The sequence below is a fragment of the Lynx rufus genome, unplaced genomic scaffold (genome assembly GCF_022079265.1).
Source record: "Lynx rufus isolate CCGP_SWC_20201006 ecotype Redwood Valley unplaced genomic scaffold, mLynRuf1.p SCAF_2, whole genome shotgun sequence".
In the NCBI taxonomy this organism is placed as follows: domain Eukaryota; kingdom Metazoa; phylum Chordata; class Mammalia; order Carnivora; family Felidae; genus Lynx; species Lynx rufus.
The window spans coordinates 207135540-207156080 of NW_025814834.1; the positions used below are offsets into that span (position 1 = coordinate 207135540).

The 20541-nt window shown below is 38.5% G+C and overlaps 1 protein-coding gene across 9 annotated transcripts in view; it reads left to right on the top strand.

The window, feature by feature from the left end:
- EIF4G3 (eukaryotic translation initiation factor 4 gamma 3) overlaps window positions 1–20541 on the top strand; it is a 311829-nt gene that overhangs the window by 104375 nt on the left and 186913 nt on the right. For 8 of the 9 annotated variants that reach the window (XM_047082673.1, XM_047082664.1, XM_047082666.1 and 5 more), the window contains exon 3: window positions 6514–6642. The exons of the other annotated variant lie outside the window; for it this stretch is intronic. In XM_047082673.1, the coding sequence (XP_046938629.1) occupies window positions 6514–6642 (129 nt within the window). The remainder of the gene's footprint in view (window positions 1–6513; window positions 6643–20541) is intronic. 9 annotated transcript variants of the gene reach the window in all.

Sequence of the window (20541 nt, forward strand, 5' to 3'; positions counted from 1 at the left end):
TAAAATTTACATGTGTAAAAGTGCAGAAAACTAAAAACTAAAATCATTTTACAGCAGAAATTGTGTATCACCTCCCAAGTAAAGGAAATAGTATGTAGCCCTTCCTGTTCACAACTGCCTGTCTTCCCAAAGTAATGTATCTGCCTTAAAAATTTCCCTGCTTTTATTGACAGTTTTGCCATCCATTTATGCATTTCTAAACTAATTTAGTCAAGTGTTTTCTGTTTTGAAACTCTTTGGGAATCATTTTGTGAATGTTCTTCTGTGTTAATGAGAATCATCCAGATTGGAGTGAGTTGCTTTAGTTTTCAATTGAATTCTACATAGGGAAATATTGCCTTATTGATTTCATTCTTCTGTTAATCCACAGTGTGTTATTTACCAGTTTGGGTTACTAACAGCAGTACGACCATGAACAGTTTTGTACGTGTACCTTGTCACACGTTGTCCTTTGTCTCATAGAGGTATAGGTAGGAATGGGGGAGTCGCGGCACAGGGTGTGCCTGTTTTCATGGTTACTGTAGCCTGTCCCAAAGTGGTTGTACAAATGTACATTTTCACCAGCAAATGGGTGAGAATTCGAGGACCTCCACATTATTGCCAATGCAAAAATACTGTATCTGTAAAAAAAAAAAAAAAAGTACAAAAGCTTATTGAGCTTATTGTTACCTTTTAATGTTTATTTTTGAGAGAGAGCACAAGCAGGGGAGGAGGAGAGAGAAAGGGAGACACAGAATTCAAAACAGGCTCCAGGCTCTGAGCTGTCAGCACAGAGCCCGATGTGGGGCTTGAACTCACAAACTGAGAGATCATGACCTGAGCCGAAGCCGGACGCTCAACTGACTGAGCCACCCAGATGCCCCCTTGTTTTAATACCTTTTAAACTTCAATACACACACTGCACTTGAAGAAATTCTTGATTAATTTTGCTTAAGGATTAACATTACGTGAAAGACAATCATTTTAGCTTTGGGATTGGTTAAGTATTTGTCATAATCAGCTATTTTATACCTGTCTTTCCTGCATCCATAATTGAGATGGTAGTAATATGTTTGAAATAATGGGGAAACTTTTGTTTTTCATTCTATAAAAACTTCCCTTTACCTTTGAAGGACATGGAGTTTAACAATAAGGTCTGAAATGGGATAATTTAGCCAGAGAGAAGAAACTTTAGCCAGAGATTAGAAGGTTCAATAATCCTTAATTTAGGAATATTTTGAAAGAAGTATTCAAAGTTTTATGTAACTTTAGTTTTTAACCCCAACAACCTCATTAGTCTTGTGCCATTTCCTTGGGTTGGGGTTGTGTTAAATGCTTACATCTTGAATAACTTTATTTATTTATTTATTTATTTTGTTAGAGAGCACACATGTGCGCACAAGCAGGAGAGGAGCAAAGACAGGGAGAGAATGAGAATCCCAAGCAGGCTCTGGCTGTCAGCACAGAGCCCAAAGTGGGGCTAGATCTCATGAACCATCAGATCATGGCCTGAACCCAACTGAGCCATGCACGTGCCCTATCTGGTATAATTTTTAATTGAAGCTGGTATACCTTCTTCCTTGCAAAGATATTAAACTCTGTAATATGGTAAAAGCAAACATAGCGTGTAATGCAGTATGACACTTGTAATAGTCTTTTTCTGTTAAATAGAGTTGTAATTGCAGGTCAGAGATTTATTGCATATAGCAGCTTGTTTCTAGGAAAAATTGTTTAGAAGGATATGATTTTTGTGCTTTTCCTATTACCTTCCTTCCTCCTTCCTTCCTTCCTTCCTTTCTTTTTTTTTTTTTTTTTTTTGAAGCTTTCTCTCAGAGGCAAACCATCGAAGGAGTCCACAGCATTAGTTTAAATTTTTTTTGGTGGGGAGTTGGGGGTGATTTGTTATCCTCCAAAATTCAGTCAGTTGTCCTTTTTACTTCCTTATTTGTAGATAATGCCTGCCTATGTGAACATTTTTATTTCCTTTAGAGGTTCCTCAGAGGGGGCCCTTCTGCAGACAACAGACCCTGGAGGGTTTTAGGCTGGGACCTGAGATGGCTTCTGTGCTCTCTGAACACACTGGCAGCCTGGTCACCTTGCCCTGCTTGTTCCTGTCCTCCCCTCCCCAGGTCCCTAGGACCTCCTGTCTGGTCCTTCACTCCTACCCATGGGCTGAGACATGCCAGCACTGTGAACCAGCCACTACCCCTCTCCTATTACTTTTATACAGATTTATTTTCTTTGGCTTGCTTTTATTAGTAGAAGCATCCAATTTTGGGAGGGAGTGCCAAAATACAGTACTGAAGGATTCCTGCAGTTTGGCTTAGCTGTTTAAGAATGGCAGAGGATATACACCTTAGGAATATTTGCCTATGAAGGTTGTTTTTCATTGGTGCTTGCTTTATAAGGAAAATTTTGTTTTTTTTTTTCAACGTTTATTTATTTTTGGGACAGAGAGAGACAGAGCATGAACGGGGGAGGGGCAGAGAGAGAGGGAGACACGGAATCGGAAACAGGCTCCAGGCTCTGAGCCATCAGCCCAGAGCCTGTCGTGGGGCTCGAACTCACGGACCGTGAGATCGTGACCTGGCTGAAGTCGGACGCTTAACCAACTGCGCCACCCAGGCGCCCCAGGAAAATTTTTTTTAATTTTATTTTTAATTTTTTAAAATTTACATCCCAGTTAGTTAGCATATAGTGCAACAATGATTTCTTAATGCCCATTTCTTATCCATTTAGCCCATCCCCCCCCACACCCCTCCAGTAACCCTCAGTTTGTTCTCCATATTTATGAGTCTCTTCTGTTTTGTTCCCCTCCTTGTTTTTATATTCTTTTTGTTTCCCTTCCCTTGTGTTCATCTGTTTTGTCTTTTAAAGTCTTCACATGAGTGAAGTCATATGATTTTTGTCTCTCTCTAATTTCACTTAGCATAATACCCTCCAGCTCCATCCACGTAGTTGCAAATGGCAAGATGTTGTTCTTTTTGACTGCCGAATAACATATGTATACACACACCACATCTTTATCTATTCATCCATCGATGGACATTTGGGCTCCTTCCATACTTTGGCTATTGTCGATAGTGCTGCTATAAACATGGGGGTGCACGTGTCCCTTCGAAACAGCACACCTGTATCCCATGGATAAATGCCTAGTAGTGCAATTGCTGGGTCGTAGGGTAGTTCTATTTTTAGTTTTTTGAGGAACCTCCATACTGTTTTCCAGAGTGGCTGTACCAGCTTGCATTCCCATATAAGGAAATTTTTAATGTAGTAATAGCATAATACTTATGGCTTTGGCAAAATGCATTTTCTTCTCCTCTCAAACATTTGTATTTTATTGGCTGATACAGTACTCTTAAAAAAGCACACTCAAGAGTTTTCAGGGAAAAACGAACCATATGAACACTAACCTTTATCTGAAATCATTGATGTGTTTTTTTCCCCATCTTTGTTAGTATATAGAAGAATTTCTTTACAGTTTCGAATAGTGTATGTTTTTCTTTTTTATTCCTGAGTATTTAACATATCAATTTCTATTGATAACAGCCCAAATTTATATATTTTTTATGTCCTTTGTTTACTTATGTTACTTTATTTTCCCATTATTTGCTGTTTCTGCCTTTTTTGCTCTTTGTAGTGCTCTTGGATATCTTTGTAAAAAAAATTTTTTTAATGTTTATTTTTGAGAGAGAGAGTGAACACGAGCAGGGGAGGAGGAGAGAGAGAATCCCAAGTAGTCCCTGCACTGACAATGCAGAGCCTGATGTGGGGTTTGAACCCACATACCGTGAGATCATGACCTAAGCCAAAATCAAGAGTTGGATGCTTACCCTACTGAGCCACCCAGGTGTCCCTGAATATATCTTTATGTTCCTAATTTTTGAAGTGAGATTTTTTTTCTTTAGAATATGTGTCCCAAACTGGAATCATTTTTGGGGCATGGTTTTAAGGCAGTTGTGACTCATTGTTCTGTAGTTTTGGAGACAAGGTAAACTCCTTCACAGTACCTATGTCCTGTTGCCTTCTGATAGTGGGGTAAAGCTTTTTCGTTTTTTTGTTTTTTGTTTTTTGTAAATTTTACTTTCTTTATTACTTTTTTTTAAGTTCATTTATTTTTGAGCAACAGACAGAACACGAGTGGGGGTGAGGCAGTGAGAGGAAGAGACAGTATCCGAAGCAGACTGTAAGCTTTAAGCTTTTAGCACAGTGCCCTACATGGGGCTTGAACTCATGAACCGTGAGATCATGACCTGAACTGAAGTCGGATGCTTAATGAACTGAACCACCCAGGTGCCCCTGTAAATTTTACTTTTGTTATGATATACATGAAATAATATTTAAAAATATTTACTTATTTTTATTTATTTATTTTTAAATAACCACCCAGGGTGGGTTTTTTAATGTTTATTTACATATTTTTCAGAGAGAGCGTGAGCGTGCACGTGCCCGCATGCGCTGGTGTGAGAAGGAATGTTACAATTTGAATGTTACAATTTCTTTGAATTATGGATGCAGGCTATCTATCATTAGTTTTTATTTTTTAATATATTTTAAAGAACATATATAACTATATCACAAACTTATATTTTTATATATATATTTCAATATAATTGGTTTTATCATAATCCTATATATTTTATGCATTTAAAGATATGACTCCAGTGTGCCTGGCTGGCTCAGTTAGTTAAGTGTTCGACTCTTGATTATGGGTCAGGTTATGATCTCACCGTTTTGTGAGTTTGAGCCCTGCATTGGACTCTATGCATTGACTTGGGGAGAACCTGCTTGGGATTCTCTGTCTCCCTCTCTCTCTGCCCACGGGTCCCCCCTCCCCCCCCGGCTCAAAATAAATACATTTTTTAAAAATTAAAAAAAATATATGATTCTAGGGGCACTTGGGTGGCTCAGTCAGATAAGTGTCCATCTCTTGATTTTGGTTCAGGTCATGAACCCATGGTTTGTTAGATCAAGCCCTGCGTTAGGCTCTGCAGTGACAGCATGAAACCTGCTTGGAATTCTCTCTCTCCCTCTCCCTCTCCACCTTCCCCCACTTGCATGCACTCCCTCTCTCTCTCTCAAAATAATTGAATAAATATTTTAAAAATATGATTCTAGGAGAGGTCTGTAGTTTCTACTAGATTGTAAAAGCTTTCATGCCCCTCCCCCCCCCATTTGAGGCCTTCTCCTTAAGGAGAATGGATTCTTTCATATTCGATGACTATAAAATTTGCCCCCATTCATGGAGGTTTGCCAAACTTTCAGTCACTGCTAGTCTGGGTTAGATTGTGGTTGAGAGTAGCTGGCTGGGATTCATTGCTGGACATTGGAAAGGGGCCTGGGTAATGTAGTTTTATATCCATCATCATTGGCTAATGGGCAGTTTATTACCAGGAAAAAGTGGAAGAATGTAGTTTTTGTTTACATAGAAACATATGCTAATTATTTTTCTGTACAAGTTCATGATTATTGAACTATATTAGAAAATGAAAATGAGAAAAAAAATACTTGTAACGCTTTCTGTTCAGATCTTGGTGTAAGTCATTGCACATCTTTTTAATAGGACATATATACCTGCGAGTATGTGTAAATGCATGGGTATTTCATGTATACACATATATGTAGACATAGATTGTAGGCTTAGATATACATATAGAAATATGCAAACCTGTAACTTTACATGTTTATTTAGGTGTACTGTTTTAAAAACAAAAATGAGATGGGTTGCCTGAGTGGCTTACTTGGTTAAACATCCTACCCTTGGTTTTAGCTCAGGTCACCATCTCATTGTTTCATGAGTTCAAGGCTCACATTGGGCTTCTCACCGACAGTATGGAGCCTGCTTGGTATTCTCTGTCTTCTTCTCCCTCTGCCCCTCCGCCACTCACGCTGTCTGTGATTCTCTCAAAATAAATGAATAAACTTTAATACGAAAGCCAAAATCCAAAAATAAAAAAAAAAAAGAGGAGAGTATACTCTATAAATAATTTGCCCCATTTTTGGTTCAGATTTGAGGTATAATTTACATAATGTAAAATTCACCTTATAGTGTGCAGTTTTGTGAGTTTTGACGAACACAGAGAGACATGTAATCCCCACTACAGTCAAGATACAGAACAGTTATTTCACTCCAGAAATCTCCTGTGTCCGTTCTGTAGTCATCCCCTTCCCCTTGCAATCGTTTTTCTTTTTTTGTTTCTTTTACAAAATGTCCTAGAAGTGGCATTATATTAAAACTAAACAATATTTAGTTTCAAATGTACCTTCTTGCATTTAGCATAATTTTGCCTTTAAGGTTTGGTTTTAGATTGTGCTTCAAGAATCTTTTGTCAAACTGATGGTAATAGTCATGTTTCCCCCCCCAAGCATTTTATTGCTTCATTTTGAAATTTTAAGCCTTTAGTCAGTCTGGCACTTATTTTAGTATAAATTATGAGACAGATAGTTCAGTTTTAAAAATTAACCAGTTCAGCTGTATTTATTAAGATTGAGTTACTAATATAAAGCTCTTACTAAATATTGATTTCCTCACAGGTAACACAGGTAGCAAGACAACCGGGACCCCCGACCCCTTCCCCTTATTCAGCACATGAAATAAACAAGGGGCACCCAAATCTTGCGGCCACGCCCCCGGGACATGCATCGTCCCCTGGACTCTCTCAAGTAAGATAAACTTCTTTATTTTTAAGGAAATTTCCATATAAAAGTAGTGTTTCTGTTTTTTTAAGGCAAACTTCTGAGCAGTAACATACAATATTACTTGAAGAGTAATTTGTTTCAATATTTTTAGATATACCTCTCATTATTGTGGCTACTGACAATTTTAATACAGTTTCATTATGGAGTCATTCAAAAGGAACTGTCAGTGATACTTAGTTTTCCTTTGTGTTGTTCAAGAAATTAGAGTATGATTCTAAAGTCCATTAAAAACCACACAAAGCACTTTTTTGCTTTTCAGTGTGCAATCTAGTCTTCCTTCTTCTCCTTTTGATGGAGTGGTGATGGTTATTTTCTACTTAAAAAAAATGTTGGGTGTTTTTACCTCTTGAGTAATTGTGGTGGGCTTCTTTGTTGGTTTTTGAGTTTATAAATAGGTTATTGGACTGTCTTAGGCTTAAAATTAGGTTGAACTATTAAATAGTGAACTCCATAGTGTATTTCCAATTAGCAGGTGCGGGGACATTGAAACACTGTTGTAAAAAGTCACTGTGGATCGCCCGCATTTTAAGCCATTTTTCAAGATATTGATTAGCTTGTACCAGTCCACCATTACATGCTTGTTTTGGACTCCTTATGGTGAAGAGCATGCTAGAATTATGACGTGTCTTCGTGGAATGTGGAGAGGGTGAGGCCATTTGACCCATGCCATTTCAGACTGTCAGTGTTTATACATAACTGCCCCTTTTATTTAAAAAAAAAATTTTTTTTTAATGTTTATTTATTTTTGAGACAGAGAGAGACAGAGCATGAATGGGGGAGGGGCAGAGAGAGAGGGAGACACAGAATCAGAAGCAGGCTCCAAGCTCTGAGCCATCAGCCCAGAGCCCGACGCGGGGCTCGAACTCACAGACCGTGAGATCGTGACCTGAGCTGAAGTCAGACACTTAAGCGACTGAGCCACCTGGGCGCCCCATAACTGCCCCTTTTAAAAATGAAAGCTTACAACATTATTTTCAGTTGTCACTTCCATATTTTAGGCCTTTAAAAAATTGTTTTTAGTTCATTTATTTTGAGAGAGAGAGAGCAGGAATGAGCATGAATGGGGAGGGGCAGAGAGAGAAAGAGACAGAATCTTAAGCACGCTCTGCACTGACAATACAGAACTCATACTCACAAACTGTGAGATCATGACCAGAGCTGAAACTAAGTGTCACATGCTTAACTGACTGAGCCACCCAGGCACCCCTACTTTAGGCCTTTTACACCCTATAGAATAAGAGAGATAAGGTATTACTTATTAAAAATAATGTTAAATGCTGGTGATTATTAGGGGCTAATTAATGTTCATTTAAAGACTCTAGAACAGGGGCACCTGGGTGGCTCAGTTAGCTAAGCATTCGACTTTGGCTCCGGTCACGATCTAGTGGTTTGTGGGTTCAAGCCCCTCATCAGGCACTCTGCCTGACAGCTCAAAGCCTGCAGTCTGCTTCAGATTGTGTGTCTCCCTCTCTCCCTGCCCCTCCCCCACTCACACTTTCTCTCTGTCTCTGTCTCTCTCTCTTAAAAATAAAGAAACATAAAAAATTTTTTTTAAAGACTGCAGAACATTTGGAGAAGGAATGTATAACTTGCCAAACCATGATTGATATTTTAAGAAATATATACATTAATTTGGACTTAGTACTATGCTTAAACTAAGTTTACATCATTCCTATTTAATTTTTAGTTTTAAAGCTAAAATTTGTCAAAATGAACTCTTAAATGTTTAAAATTAGGTTCTTGTGTTGGTTTTCATGGCACTGATGAGAACACTCACGCTCTTAATATGGTATTTTAGTTGGAGTCTAATCAGGAGGGAAAAACCATTTGGTAATTTGAATGGGGAAGGTTTCATATAAAAGGTTATTCACGGGATACCTGTCTGGCTCAGTAAATAGAGCATGTGACTCTTGTTTGATTTTGAGGTTGTGGGTTCAAGCCCCATGTTGGGTGTAGAGATGACCTAATAAAAGAGAATTCAGTATAACGAATTGGAATGATGAGCGATTGGCTTATTAAAGAAAGAGAACTCTAGAAAATACACAAGTAGCAAATACAAGAAGCAGATGTTTCTCCTGGGTCTGAGACAGAATACAAATGGAAGAACCTCCTTCTCCAGGGCTGATAATGGAGAGTGCACGGCTGTGGCTTACCTAATAGAGAAATCAGTGTAGTATTATACCAGTGGAATATGCTAAAAATCCTACCTGTGGAACTTGCTGGAAATTCACCCCATGGGCTGTTGGGGAATGCTGGATCCTCTAGTGCCAATCTCTTACAGCAAAGAAGTGCTGCCGTGTGCAGTGGCTAGAGGCTTCTTGTTATACCGTCTCTGTTTATCCTAGATACTTCAGGTAACCATGGTTATGCTGGATCATAGGTCCCATCTGGTAGAGCAACTGGCATCACAACCTAAACTTGCTGCAGAGTCTTTTGTTTGGTTCTTCACTCAAAATTGGGAATCCTCTAGGGGACTTTTTAGGAAGGTCAAAGTGTAGCACGTTCCTACGTAGTGTATGTTGTTTTTAAAATTCATAAAAGGCCAGCCAAGTCTTGTGTTTGTTTTTGTTTCTTTTCCCCTTGGTAGTGTTAGGTAAGAGACTTCTCCCCCATCTTGGGTTGAGGTCCAGACCTTGTTGAATAGGGCATGATGTGACTCACTGAATGTTGGAGAAGTTGTTGTGGTGCCACATCAGTGGAATTTACTAGAAATCTACCCTCTGCAGTTTGCCACAATTCTTCCTTCTAGAGTACTCAGGGAAAGCTCTTCACAGGTAGGTTTCTTAGAGGAGGTATTTTGCTACAAAACTGCCTAAAAATAACAGAGGCAACTGTTGACCACTGGGTACTGCTGGCCGCTGCTCATTGCTGTAGAAGCCTGGCATTGAAGATGCTGGGCACTCTAGGGCAACTCATCACTGGAGAAGCCAAGTGATTTGCAAGCCAGATAGGAACCAGGAATCAAAACTCTTTCCTTCTGCAGTATTTCTATAGGTCCCTCTATTGACAAAGCTTAACACTGTGTCAGCTGGAAGGGGAAAATATTTTAAAATTTTACAAATACATATTAAGGAACCCAGATCCATGTTGACTATATAGACAAACAAGGTAAGTTTTGAGCCTCAGAGGCAAGTACTGATCACTGTAACATAAGGGGAAAACTTATTTTCAGTTTCTCATTCTTATTATTATAAGTTATGATTTGACCTGGGCAGTTGGCTGAAAGCACTTAAGTTTTCTGAAAGACCTTGCTGCTTGAAAATGTAAAGTTTGCATTTAAAAATAGTGATCTTGCTGCGGTCTCAGTTGTTGAGCCTACCAATGCCTTTATGTATGCCATTTATTGCCTTTAGAAGTCAGAGTACAAGAATCTCCTGGTGGAGAATGGTCACCAAGTATTATCTTGCTTTTCTTTGTGGTCTGTTTTGCTACCATATTTCCTAATTTGATGAAGGAACCCACTAAATCGCACCTGGTTCACAGTCCCCTTTTTCTCTTTCCTTTCGGACACAGGTAGACTTAACATGGATTCATTTGTTTCCTAACAGTGTCTTAACATGTGTTGATAGAGTGAGGAAGTTTTTCTGAATTGGCATGCTTGGAGAATTGAGGAGTTCTGTGGGAAACATGGTCTCCTTAGGTTTAACAGTTGATATGTTCGTGGATCATAATGGAACTCATAGCCTTCAAAACAGAAGAAAAATATATTACAGGCTTGGCCTCTCAACAGAGCTGGTTTCTGGGGCTTGGTCTTTCTCTTTCTGGTGACATGATGTCATTATATAGGTGAGAATTAGAGTCCTACCACCCTTTAAGAGAGTTGTTCTGAAGATTATATAAAATCCTGCCTTAGAATAGGAGATGCTAATTACTTTCAGTAAGTGGCTTTTTATTATTTTCATGCCTGTCAGACTTGGTTCTCCTCAGGATGTATATGTGTGTGCAAGTGTATGAGTGTCTAACTGCTCTAATTTAGCTATGTGACTGGTATTAGTGTGAAATTCAGAAGCTCTCCCCAAGAGTTTGAGATATTTTCCAAGTCTTTGCTTATCTCCTGCGTTGGCTTATCCATTCCAGGATAAGAGAAGAAGCCAACCTTGGTCATTTTCTGTTAGCAGTAATGTGGTTTATTCTTGTGCACAAATCAACTCAAGACTAAAATAAGAAAACTTTTTTGATGTTTTATTTATTTTTGAGAGAGAGAGAGAGAGAGCGAGCAAGAGCAAGAGCAATCTGGGGAGGGGCACATAGAGGGAGACACAGAATCCGAAGCAGGCTCCAGGCTCTGAGCCGTCAGCACAGAGCCCAATGCGGGGCTTGAACTCACAGACTGTGAGATCATGACCTGAGCTGAAGTCAGAAGCTCAACCGACTGAGCCACCCAGGCACCCCAAGGCACATGGCCTTTTTAATGAGTCTCCTCCTTCCTCTGTGAATTTTTTTTTTTTTTCAAGTGACTGTGTTTGTGACTCAATATTTTAACACAAAATGAACCTATTAGGGTCTAAATGAATGTAGCTAAGTTGAAGAAAAGTGAATTCCATAGCTTTGAAACATAAAAGAGAGAAATTGTAGAAAATTGCTCCCAGGCTGTTTCTTAAATCATCAGTGGCAACCTCTTCACCTGATTCTTTGTCTTTGAGATAAGATTTTACATATGTATGTGCATGTACATGCACATGTGAAATTTAAGGTTTTATTTGTATTTTCGTTTGTTACATGACTTCTGAATCTTTCCACTCCTCTCCCCTCTGGTGATTTTGTTTAATCAAAGTAAAAAAAACTTTGGACTATTACACTATAAAAGACTTTTTTTTAAGAGAGAGCGAGTGTGTGAACGGGGGAGGGAGAGATTGAAAGAGAGAATATCTTAAGCAGGCTCCATGCTTAGTGTGGAGCCTAATGTAAAGCTCCATCCCATAACCCTGGGATCATGACCTTAACCAAAATCAAGAGCTGGATGCTTAACCTACTAAGCCACCCAGGCACCCCAAAATGATGTTTTCAAAGTTCAGTATATTTGACACAGTCTTTTAAGGTGTGGATTCTTTTCAGTTACCCTAAAATGGCAGCACTTCAACAGTCACTAAATCCAGAATGCATTTATGAAGGAAATGGTCAGGAATTTGGAATTTAAAAAGTATCTTTTGGGGCATATTTCAAAGTAAGTAGAAAAATATCCTCTCCCAGCAGTCAGGAGACTTAAGAGTCTCAGCCCTGCCAGTATTATTTCAAAGTTTCACCCAGTGGAAGTTCTTTTTAATGCTCCGTTTTTCTCATTGTAAACAAGAGCTTCATATTAAATGAGAACTGAATTCCCTTTAAGATCTTCATAGGTTTTAGGGGCACCTGGGTGGCTCAGTCAAGTGTTCGATTTCGGCTCAGGTCATGATCTCATGGTTCATGAGTTCGGGCTCTACGTCAGGCTCTGTGCAGACGGCTCAGAGCCTGGAGCCTGCTTCAGATTCTGTGTCTCCCTGTCTCTCTGCCCTCCCCTGCTCATGCTCTGTCTCTCTGTCTCTCTGTCTCTCTCAAAAATAAACGTTAAAAAAAAATGTACAAAAAAAAAATGAGAACCACTTACTAAAAAAAAAAGTCTTCATAAGTTTTAGAAACTAATTCAGAGGAGCCAATTCTTATTATGAAAATCTTTTGTATTCTGTATTTTTAAATTTAAAGTTAGGTAGACTTTTATACTGTTTTATTTTTTATCTTTGAAGAAAATGTCAGGAGTTTGTTATTTGCATTATCTTAAACAAAACAAAAATGTTTTCTACTTATTGCTTAATTGTAGTTAAACATTTGCTTCTTAACTCAGTTAATTTTTGTAGATTTGAGTTAAATTACAAAATAAGGAGACCAGGCTGGCACTGATTATCAGGTTCAACATCTAGGCCTTTTCATTTTTTCTCTTGATGTCACTGTGTGACTCCTAAGCTATGTTCACAGTAATTAGTGAGAAGGCGTGGTCAGAATATTGCCCAAGAAGTGGAGTGATAAATGTTTTCTGCCTGCTTTTCCTGGAAATTTCTTTTGGCTCCTCTTTCTTCTGGGAGATCGACTCAGTCATGTTTTGTAGTGGACTGAGAATGGTGAAGGTGTATGATCCACTGGTTCGAGTCTTCACTGTCTCTTGAAATTCTAAGCAAAGGACTTCTCCATTGAGGTATGGTGATTGGTTGTGCTGCTGCTGCTGCTTCTTTTTTTCATTTTATTAAGTTTTAAATTTTAATTTCAGTATGGTTAACACAGTGTTTTATTAGTTTCAGGTGTACAGTGTAGTGATTCAGCAATTCTGTACATTGCTCAATGCTCATCATGGTAAGTGTACCATGATATTTCTTTTAAACACTACAGTTTTCGTGATTACTAAAGAGTGAGTTTTGAACAACTCTTCACTTTATCCAACTTCCAGACTTCAATTTCCTTTCAGAGGTCTTGTTTTATTACAGAAAATGTCTCATGTTGCTTTGCAGTTCTTGACTAATTATTTCAGGCTTTACAACTGCTTTTTCTTTATTATTAAGGTAAATAATGATTTTATTTACTGTGTGCAAGCTTTTTTTTTTTTTTTTTCTGTCATGAAGCAAATAAAATCTGATTTGATAGCTATGACAGGCTTGCTGATAACCAGGATAAAGTAGAGAAAGCTGTGAAAATTTTTATCACATTTCGTTATTGAAATAAAGGAGTATTGAATTTTCATAAAAAAGGAAAGCAAAGCAAAATTTGTTGTGTTTTACTCCCTTTCTCCCATGGAACACATTGTGGCTATCTAAGGAAGTATTTTTTGAAATGAGTGGTGTTTTGAAGCTGCATTCCTGGCACATAGGGGGATTTGATGTGGGTTCAGAAATCTGCAGTACTGACTCTATTGAGGGGGCCCTCCTAGTGCCAAATTGTTTGGTTTTTTTCCCCTCCAGTTGGTTATATGTGTGCTTAAAAATGTATACCTTGTTGAAAACCTCGTCACATATTGTCTTTAAAACACTTTGTCAATTAACATGCCTTTACAGATGTCATTAGTATAAAAGTTACAAGGACCTATAAAATATCCACATCATTTATGTTTGTGGTTTCATCTGGTACATGCTAAATAATTGTGGTAAGGTTTTTTCTTCTAATCATTGAGATTTATTTTAATATTGTCATACTTGATTAGAGAACTTCACCTGTTCTGTCATTTTTTGTTTTTATTAATAAAACAGTTGCAACCATCTTTATAAGGCAGGAGTTCACCAAATATTTTCCTGTCAGGGGAATTTGATTTTTTATGCAGTCTTGTAACTTACCATGAAACATGCCTAAAGTAATTTTTATATGCTTGATTATACTTTTCATTGCATAGAGAAAAATCCCAGTGATTTTCTTTCAAAGTTTCTTTGGTTAGTTATTTCTAAATGTTGCAGCAAGGATGATAGGTAAGTTGTAATTATTATTCAGACTTTCCTCACCCTAAACTCCCATATTGTAGATTCTGTTTGGCAGATCTATAAGGTGAGAACTTGTATTTTGAAATATTAAAGTATAAAGAGTGAAAGTTTTAAAATCCTACATTAAGTCAACATTGTTTTAGAAAGCCAAAGAATTTTGAAAGAATCAATCTGTAAAAACTGGTTGTGATTTCATACACATTTCTTCTGTTGTCTTTGATACAGGCTCCAGTTTTATTGATGATGTTCATTTTTAAATTTTTATTTTTCAACGTTTTTTATTTATTTTTGGGACAGAGAGAGACAGAGCATGAACGGGGGAGGGGCAGAGAGAGAGGGAGACACAGAATCAGAAACAGGCTCCAGGCTCCGAGCCATCAGCCCAGAGCCTGACGCGGGGCTCGAACTCCCGGACCGCGAGATCGTGACCTGGCTGAAGTCGGACGCTTAACCGACTGCGCCACCCAGGCGCCCCGATGATGTTCATTTTTATATAAACTTTGTTAGGGAGGAAAAAGTTTAGGATTCTCTCTTTACATGTAGAGTTGCTTCTCTGGATACATCTTGTGAGCCTCCACTGCTGTGGTGGGCTGCTGCCGCCGCTGCCTCCTCCATCGCCGCCGCCGCCTCCTCCTCCTCCTCCTCCTCCTCCTTCTCCTTCTTCTCCTCCTCCTCCTCTTATTTGAGGATAGTTGATACACAATGTTACAATAGTTTCAGATGTACAATATAGTGATTCAGCAACCCTGTACCTTATACCGTGCTCACAAGTGTAGCTACCATCTGCCACCATATCAGGCTATTACAGTCCCACTCACTGCATTCGCTATGGTGTACCATTTATTCCTGTGACTTAATTCATTCCATAACTGGAAGCGTACCTGTGTCTCTCTCCTACTCCTCTTCACCCATTTCCCCTGTTTGTCTACCCCCCCTTCCCTTTGGCAACCATCAGTTTGTTCTTTGTATTTATAAGTCTGATTCTGCTTTTTCTTGATTTCTATGGCTACCACTCATCTGTTTTAATAGGTCTTGAATTCTCTCAGCATTTTCCTTGTAAGTTCACCCCTATGGAGTTTGACATTTCATTTGTTTCTCATGCTTTTAGGAGAGATTCACTTTATTGCCATCAATCTATTTTTTACCCAGCTGTGACATTCAGATTTTTTGGATTTTTATGGTTCTGAAATTGCAACTTGAACTCAGCTACAGAAATTAGCATATGCCAATAAATTTTGGGGTGGGAAATTGAACAAGTAAATTGTAAAGAAAGTCAGGAAGTGGAGCAGCCTGACAATTCAATCCAAAGTGCTTATGATATTTGCCCCAGAAATTCATATTCCATCTGTCTTCGTCTGCTTGGGCTGTTATAACAAAATACCAGAGACTGGGTGGCTTAAACGGTGACATTCATTTCTCATATTTCTGGATGCTGGGAAGTCCAAGATCGGGGTACTGTCTGCTTTGGTTCCTTATGAGGTCCTTCTTGGGTTGCAGAAGTCCACCTTCTTGTTATGTTCTATTCGTGGCAGAGAGGGAGAGACATGTAAGCTCTCTGGTGTCTCTTGTAAAGGCACTACTCCTACTCCCATCATGAGGCTCCACACCCCCATGACCTTATGTAAACCTAATTGTCTCTCAAAGGCCCTGTCTCCAAATATTATCATATTGGGGTATAGGGTTTCAGTATATGAATTTTAGGGGATTAGTGAGGGAGATGCTCAACTCCATCCATGGCACTATTTATGTGATTCAGAGAGCTTTGGGGGAAGTGGGCAGATAGGAGTACAGGAGAAAGGTCAGCAGAAGGGGTAAGTACCATAGAGATATAGAGTATTGTCCTGAGTTTAATCATACAGATGGGTACATGTGTTTATACATGATTAATGGCAGGGGAGAAGTTCAATTTGCGAGCAATGGAAAAAGTGAGAGAAGCTTAGGTGGCCCTTGAATGACACAGGTTTGAACTGTGTATAGGTAGACCCTTTTTTTTTTTTTTTAATAAATACGGCATAGTACTGTATATGTATTTTCCTTACAATTTTCTTTTCTCTAGCTTACTTTATTATTATTATTATTTTAGAGAATGCAAGCAGAGGAGGAGAGTGGCAGAGGGGGAGAGAGAATCTTAAGCAGGCTCCTTACTGAGCCAAATTTGTTCAACCAAATGAGCCACCCAGGCACCCCTCTATCTTACTTTATTCTAAGAATACAGTATAGTACATATAACATACAAAATACATGTTTATCCAATGTATATGTCATTGGTGAGGCTTCTGGTCAACAGTAGGCTGTTTAGTGGTTAAGTTTTCAGGGAATCAAAAGTTGTATGTAGATTTTCAACTGTGAGGGAAGGTCAGTGCCCCTAATCCCTGAGTTCTTCAAGGGTCAGCTGTATTTGTTTTGTCAAGGATCAGATTAAATTCATTTGAAGTGTTTTGCTAACTACAAAGTATAGTGTATAAAAAGCTAGCATCTTTATAGAACTAAAAATTGTGAATTTCAATGACTCAGCAGTCAACGAAAAGCAGACAACACATGTAGTGTAGCTTTGCAGTAATTTTAAATTCTGTCAATGAAGGGCACCTGGGTTGCTCAGTCATTTGAGTGTCTGACTCTTGACTTTGACTCAGGTAATGATCCCAGGGTCGTGGGATAGAACCCTGCATTGCACTCCATGTTAAGCATGGAGCATGCTTGGGATTCAATCTCTTTCCCTCTGCCTGTCTTTTCCACTCGAGTGCATACCGTGTCTCTCTAAGATAAAATAAAATTAAAAAAAATACAGTCAATGAATAGTGAAGGAAAGGTTAAGTTACAGTTAAAGCAAGTAGAATCAAGTAACTATGAACAATGAATATATATTGATATATGAAATGACTCCTAAAAATAAAATGTCATAATTTACTTACCAAAGTAACACATTTTTTCCCTCAGTGCATAAATTTATTTACTATTTCTTTTTCTCACGTGTCCACTCACGCTGAAAGTTAGCTGAGAGGAAGAGATAAATCTGATTTTAAACTTAAAAAAAATTTTTTTTAATGTTTATTTAGTTTTGACAGAGAGATAAGGCATGAACAGGGGAGGAACAGAGAGAGAGAGGGAGACACAGAATCCAAAGCAGGCTCTAGGTTCTGAGCTGTCAGCACAGAGCCCAATGCCGGGCTCGAACTTACAAACTACAAGATCATGACCTGAGGTGAAGTTGGACGCTCAAACGACTGAGCCACCCAGGTGCCCCTGATTTCATAGTGTTTTTTTTAAATTTTTTTTTTTTTTTATGTTTATTTCTGAGACGGAGAGACACAGAGCATGAGTTGGGGAGGGGCAGAGAGAGAGGGAGACACAGAATCAGAAGCAGGCTCCAGGCTCCGAGCTGTCAGTACAACAGAGCCCGACGCGGGGCTTGAACTCACAAACTGTGACACCATGACCTGAGCCGAAGCTGGTTGTTCAACCGACTGAGCCACCCAGGTGCCCCTCAAACTTTTTTTAAACAAAGATTTTAAGCAAACTTTAAAGCTGCTTGTTTATTTATGTATATATGTATGTACGTACATGTGTAAGTAATCTCTATATCCAACGTGGGGCTCAAACTCATGACCCTGAGATCAGGAGTCACATACTCCTCCTACTGAGCCAGCCAGGCATCCCTGATTTTAAACTTTTTATCAGTTGATGTACCCTTATTATTATTATTATTATGAATCATAAACTCTCAAACTATCTGAATTCTCCCTTTCTTATAGGGTATGTTTTCTGTTTGCCCAGCATGTTGTTTCGTAGGCACCTAAGTAGGTGATATATAGAAAAAAAAGTATGAGTGAGTGAGTGGGGGAGGGACAGAGAAAGAGGGGGGGAGAGAGAATCCCAAGCAGTCTCCGCACTTGTCAGTGCAGAGCCCAACGCAGGGCTCAAATCCACGAACCAAACAGTGAGATGATGACTTGAGCTAACGCCGTCAGGAGTTGGACACTCAACCAACTGAGCCACCCAGGTGCCCTTAAACCCCAGCGAATTTAGTAAATGTATGAAAGATGATAATGCCAAGTAAATGTGATAACATAGTAGGACTGTGAAATGTTAGTCACTATATAATAATAATGAAGTTAAATTCCTCTATTAAACAGTGATTCAGATTGGTCAAAAACCAAAATTTAGGTATATGCATTTAAACATGATGCAGAAAGATTGAAAACAAATGTATGGAACCATTAATAGGAAAATGCTAATGAAAGGAACACAGACTTAAGCGACCTTTACAAGTCAACATAGAATTCAAGGCCAAAAACTGTGGGAGAGAAATAATTCCTATAGTGCAAGATTCAATTTCTAGAAGATGTAACATCATGAACTCTTATTTTCTTAATTTGCTGAGAATATAAGGCAAATGTAAAATGAAATGATCAGATCCATAATTAGTGTGGGAGAGTGACATCTCAGAGAAGTGGACAGACCCGCAAGTATAATCATGGAGATCAGGTGTTCATAAACTATGGACTAGGGGCAAAAACTGGCCCCTCTCCTGTTTTTGGTACGTAAAGTTTTACTAGAACCCAACCGTAGTAATTTATTTATGAGTTTTGTTTTTGTGCTACAGCTGCAGAGTTGAATAGTTGCTAGAGATTGTATGGCCTGCAAAGCCTAAAATATTTACTGGCTGGACCTTTGTAAAAAAAAAAATTTGCCAACCTCTCACATAGATGAGCACACTTAAGCTCTAAAGATCAGCTGGTAAGAATTTGGGTTTTGTGGGTCGTATAGTCTTTTGCTTATTATTCTGCTCCCACTCTTTTCCCTTTCTTCTCTCCCCTTCTCTTCCGTCAGTCCCCTCATCACCCTTTTTCCTGGCTCCCCTCCTCCACCTTCTCCTTTTCCCTTTAAATATGTAGAAATCTTGTTTAGCTGTCCTTTCAAAAACACGCGCCAAGGCCATAGTTTGTCAATTTCTGATATAGCTAAATCACACAAATAGTAAAGTTGTTTTTATTTAAATCGATATAGCTTTACACATATATAAATTTTATATATATATGTATGTCAGCAGAAAAATAAATATATGGATGAGAAATTTTGGACATAGTTAATCATGAAAAAATGAGGGTATCAGTGACTTGAACATCATAAATATCAAACTTTAATAATATGTAGGTAACTTTTTAGTGATTCAACTAAAATAGAAGGTTTAAAAACCAACTGATTATTTATTTTTTTAATGTTTTTATTTATTTTTGAGACAGAGACAGAGCATGAGCAGGGGAGGGGCAGAGAGAGGGGGAGACACAGAATCTGAAGCAGGCTCCAGGCTCCCAGCTGTCAGCACAGAGCCCGACGCGGGGCTTGAACTCACAGAGTGTGAGATCATGACCTGAGCCAACGTCTCATGTTCAACCGACTGAGCCACCCAGGTGCCCCCCCAGCTGATAATTTAAATGAAATAATTTAAAATTTTTTAAAACACCTTTTGTTAACTAAGGTCATGCTTTTTATTTTTATTTTCTCAAGTACTTAAGGGGCATTTACAAAATTTGATCATGTTAGGCTAAGAGAAAAATGTTAAATTTCAATCATATTTACATCCTTTCCTGAATATGTGACAGAATTAGAGCTTAATAACAAAAGAGTAACAAAATCTAAGTTGTATGTTTAAGCTAAAACTCTGAATAATTATTTTAACATAATTGTTGTTTAAAACAATTTTTTTTTATGTTTGTTTATTTTTGAGAGAGAGACACGGTGTGAACAGGGGAGGAGCAGAGAGAAAGGGAGACACAGAATCCAAAGCAGGCTCCAAGCTCTGCGCTGTCAGCACAGAGCCTGATGCAGGGCTCAAACTCAGAACCCACGAGCTCATGACCTGAGCCAAAGTTGGACACTCAACTGACTGAGCCATCCAGCACCCCCCCCCCAATAATTATTGTTTTTTAAAAAAGTGTATCAGGGGGCTCCTGGGTGGCTCAATCGGTTGAGCATCCACCTTCACCTCAGTTCATGGTCTCATGGTTTGTGAGTTCAAGCCCTGCATCAGGCTCGCTGCTGTCAGTCCAGAGCCTGCTTTGGATTCTCTGTCCCCTCTCTCTTTGTCCCTCTCCTACTCACACTCTCTCTCTCTCAAAAATAAAGAAACATTAAAAAAAATAAAAAAGCCTATAAGAATTAGAATTTGTTTTAATTGAACATAATTTTACACTTCGCATAACCTTAACATAATGTAGGAGTAGATAACAAAATCTGTTTATTTGGAAATTTTAAAATCTCTTGAATTAAAGATAAAACCAAAACAGAATGCTGTCTTTTGAAATGACAAATACCACTTTGTATAAGATTTTGTGAATCTTACTCATAAGCTTGATATGTTATTCAGAGGAAAATGTATAGCCTTAAAGGCATATAGAAGATAGAAAAATTGAAAATAAATGGGTATGCC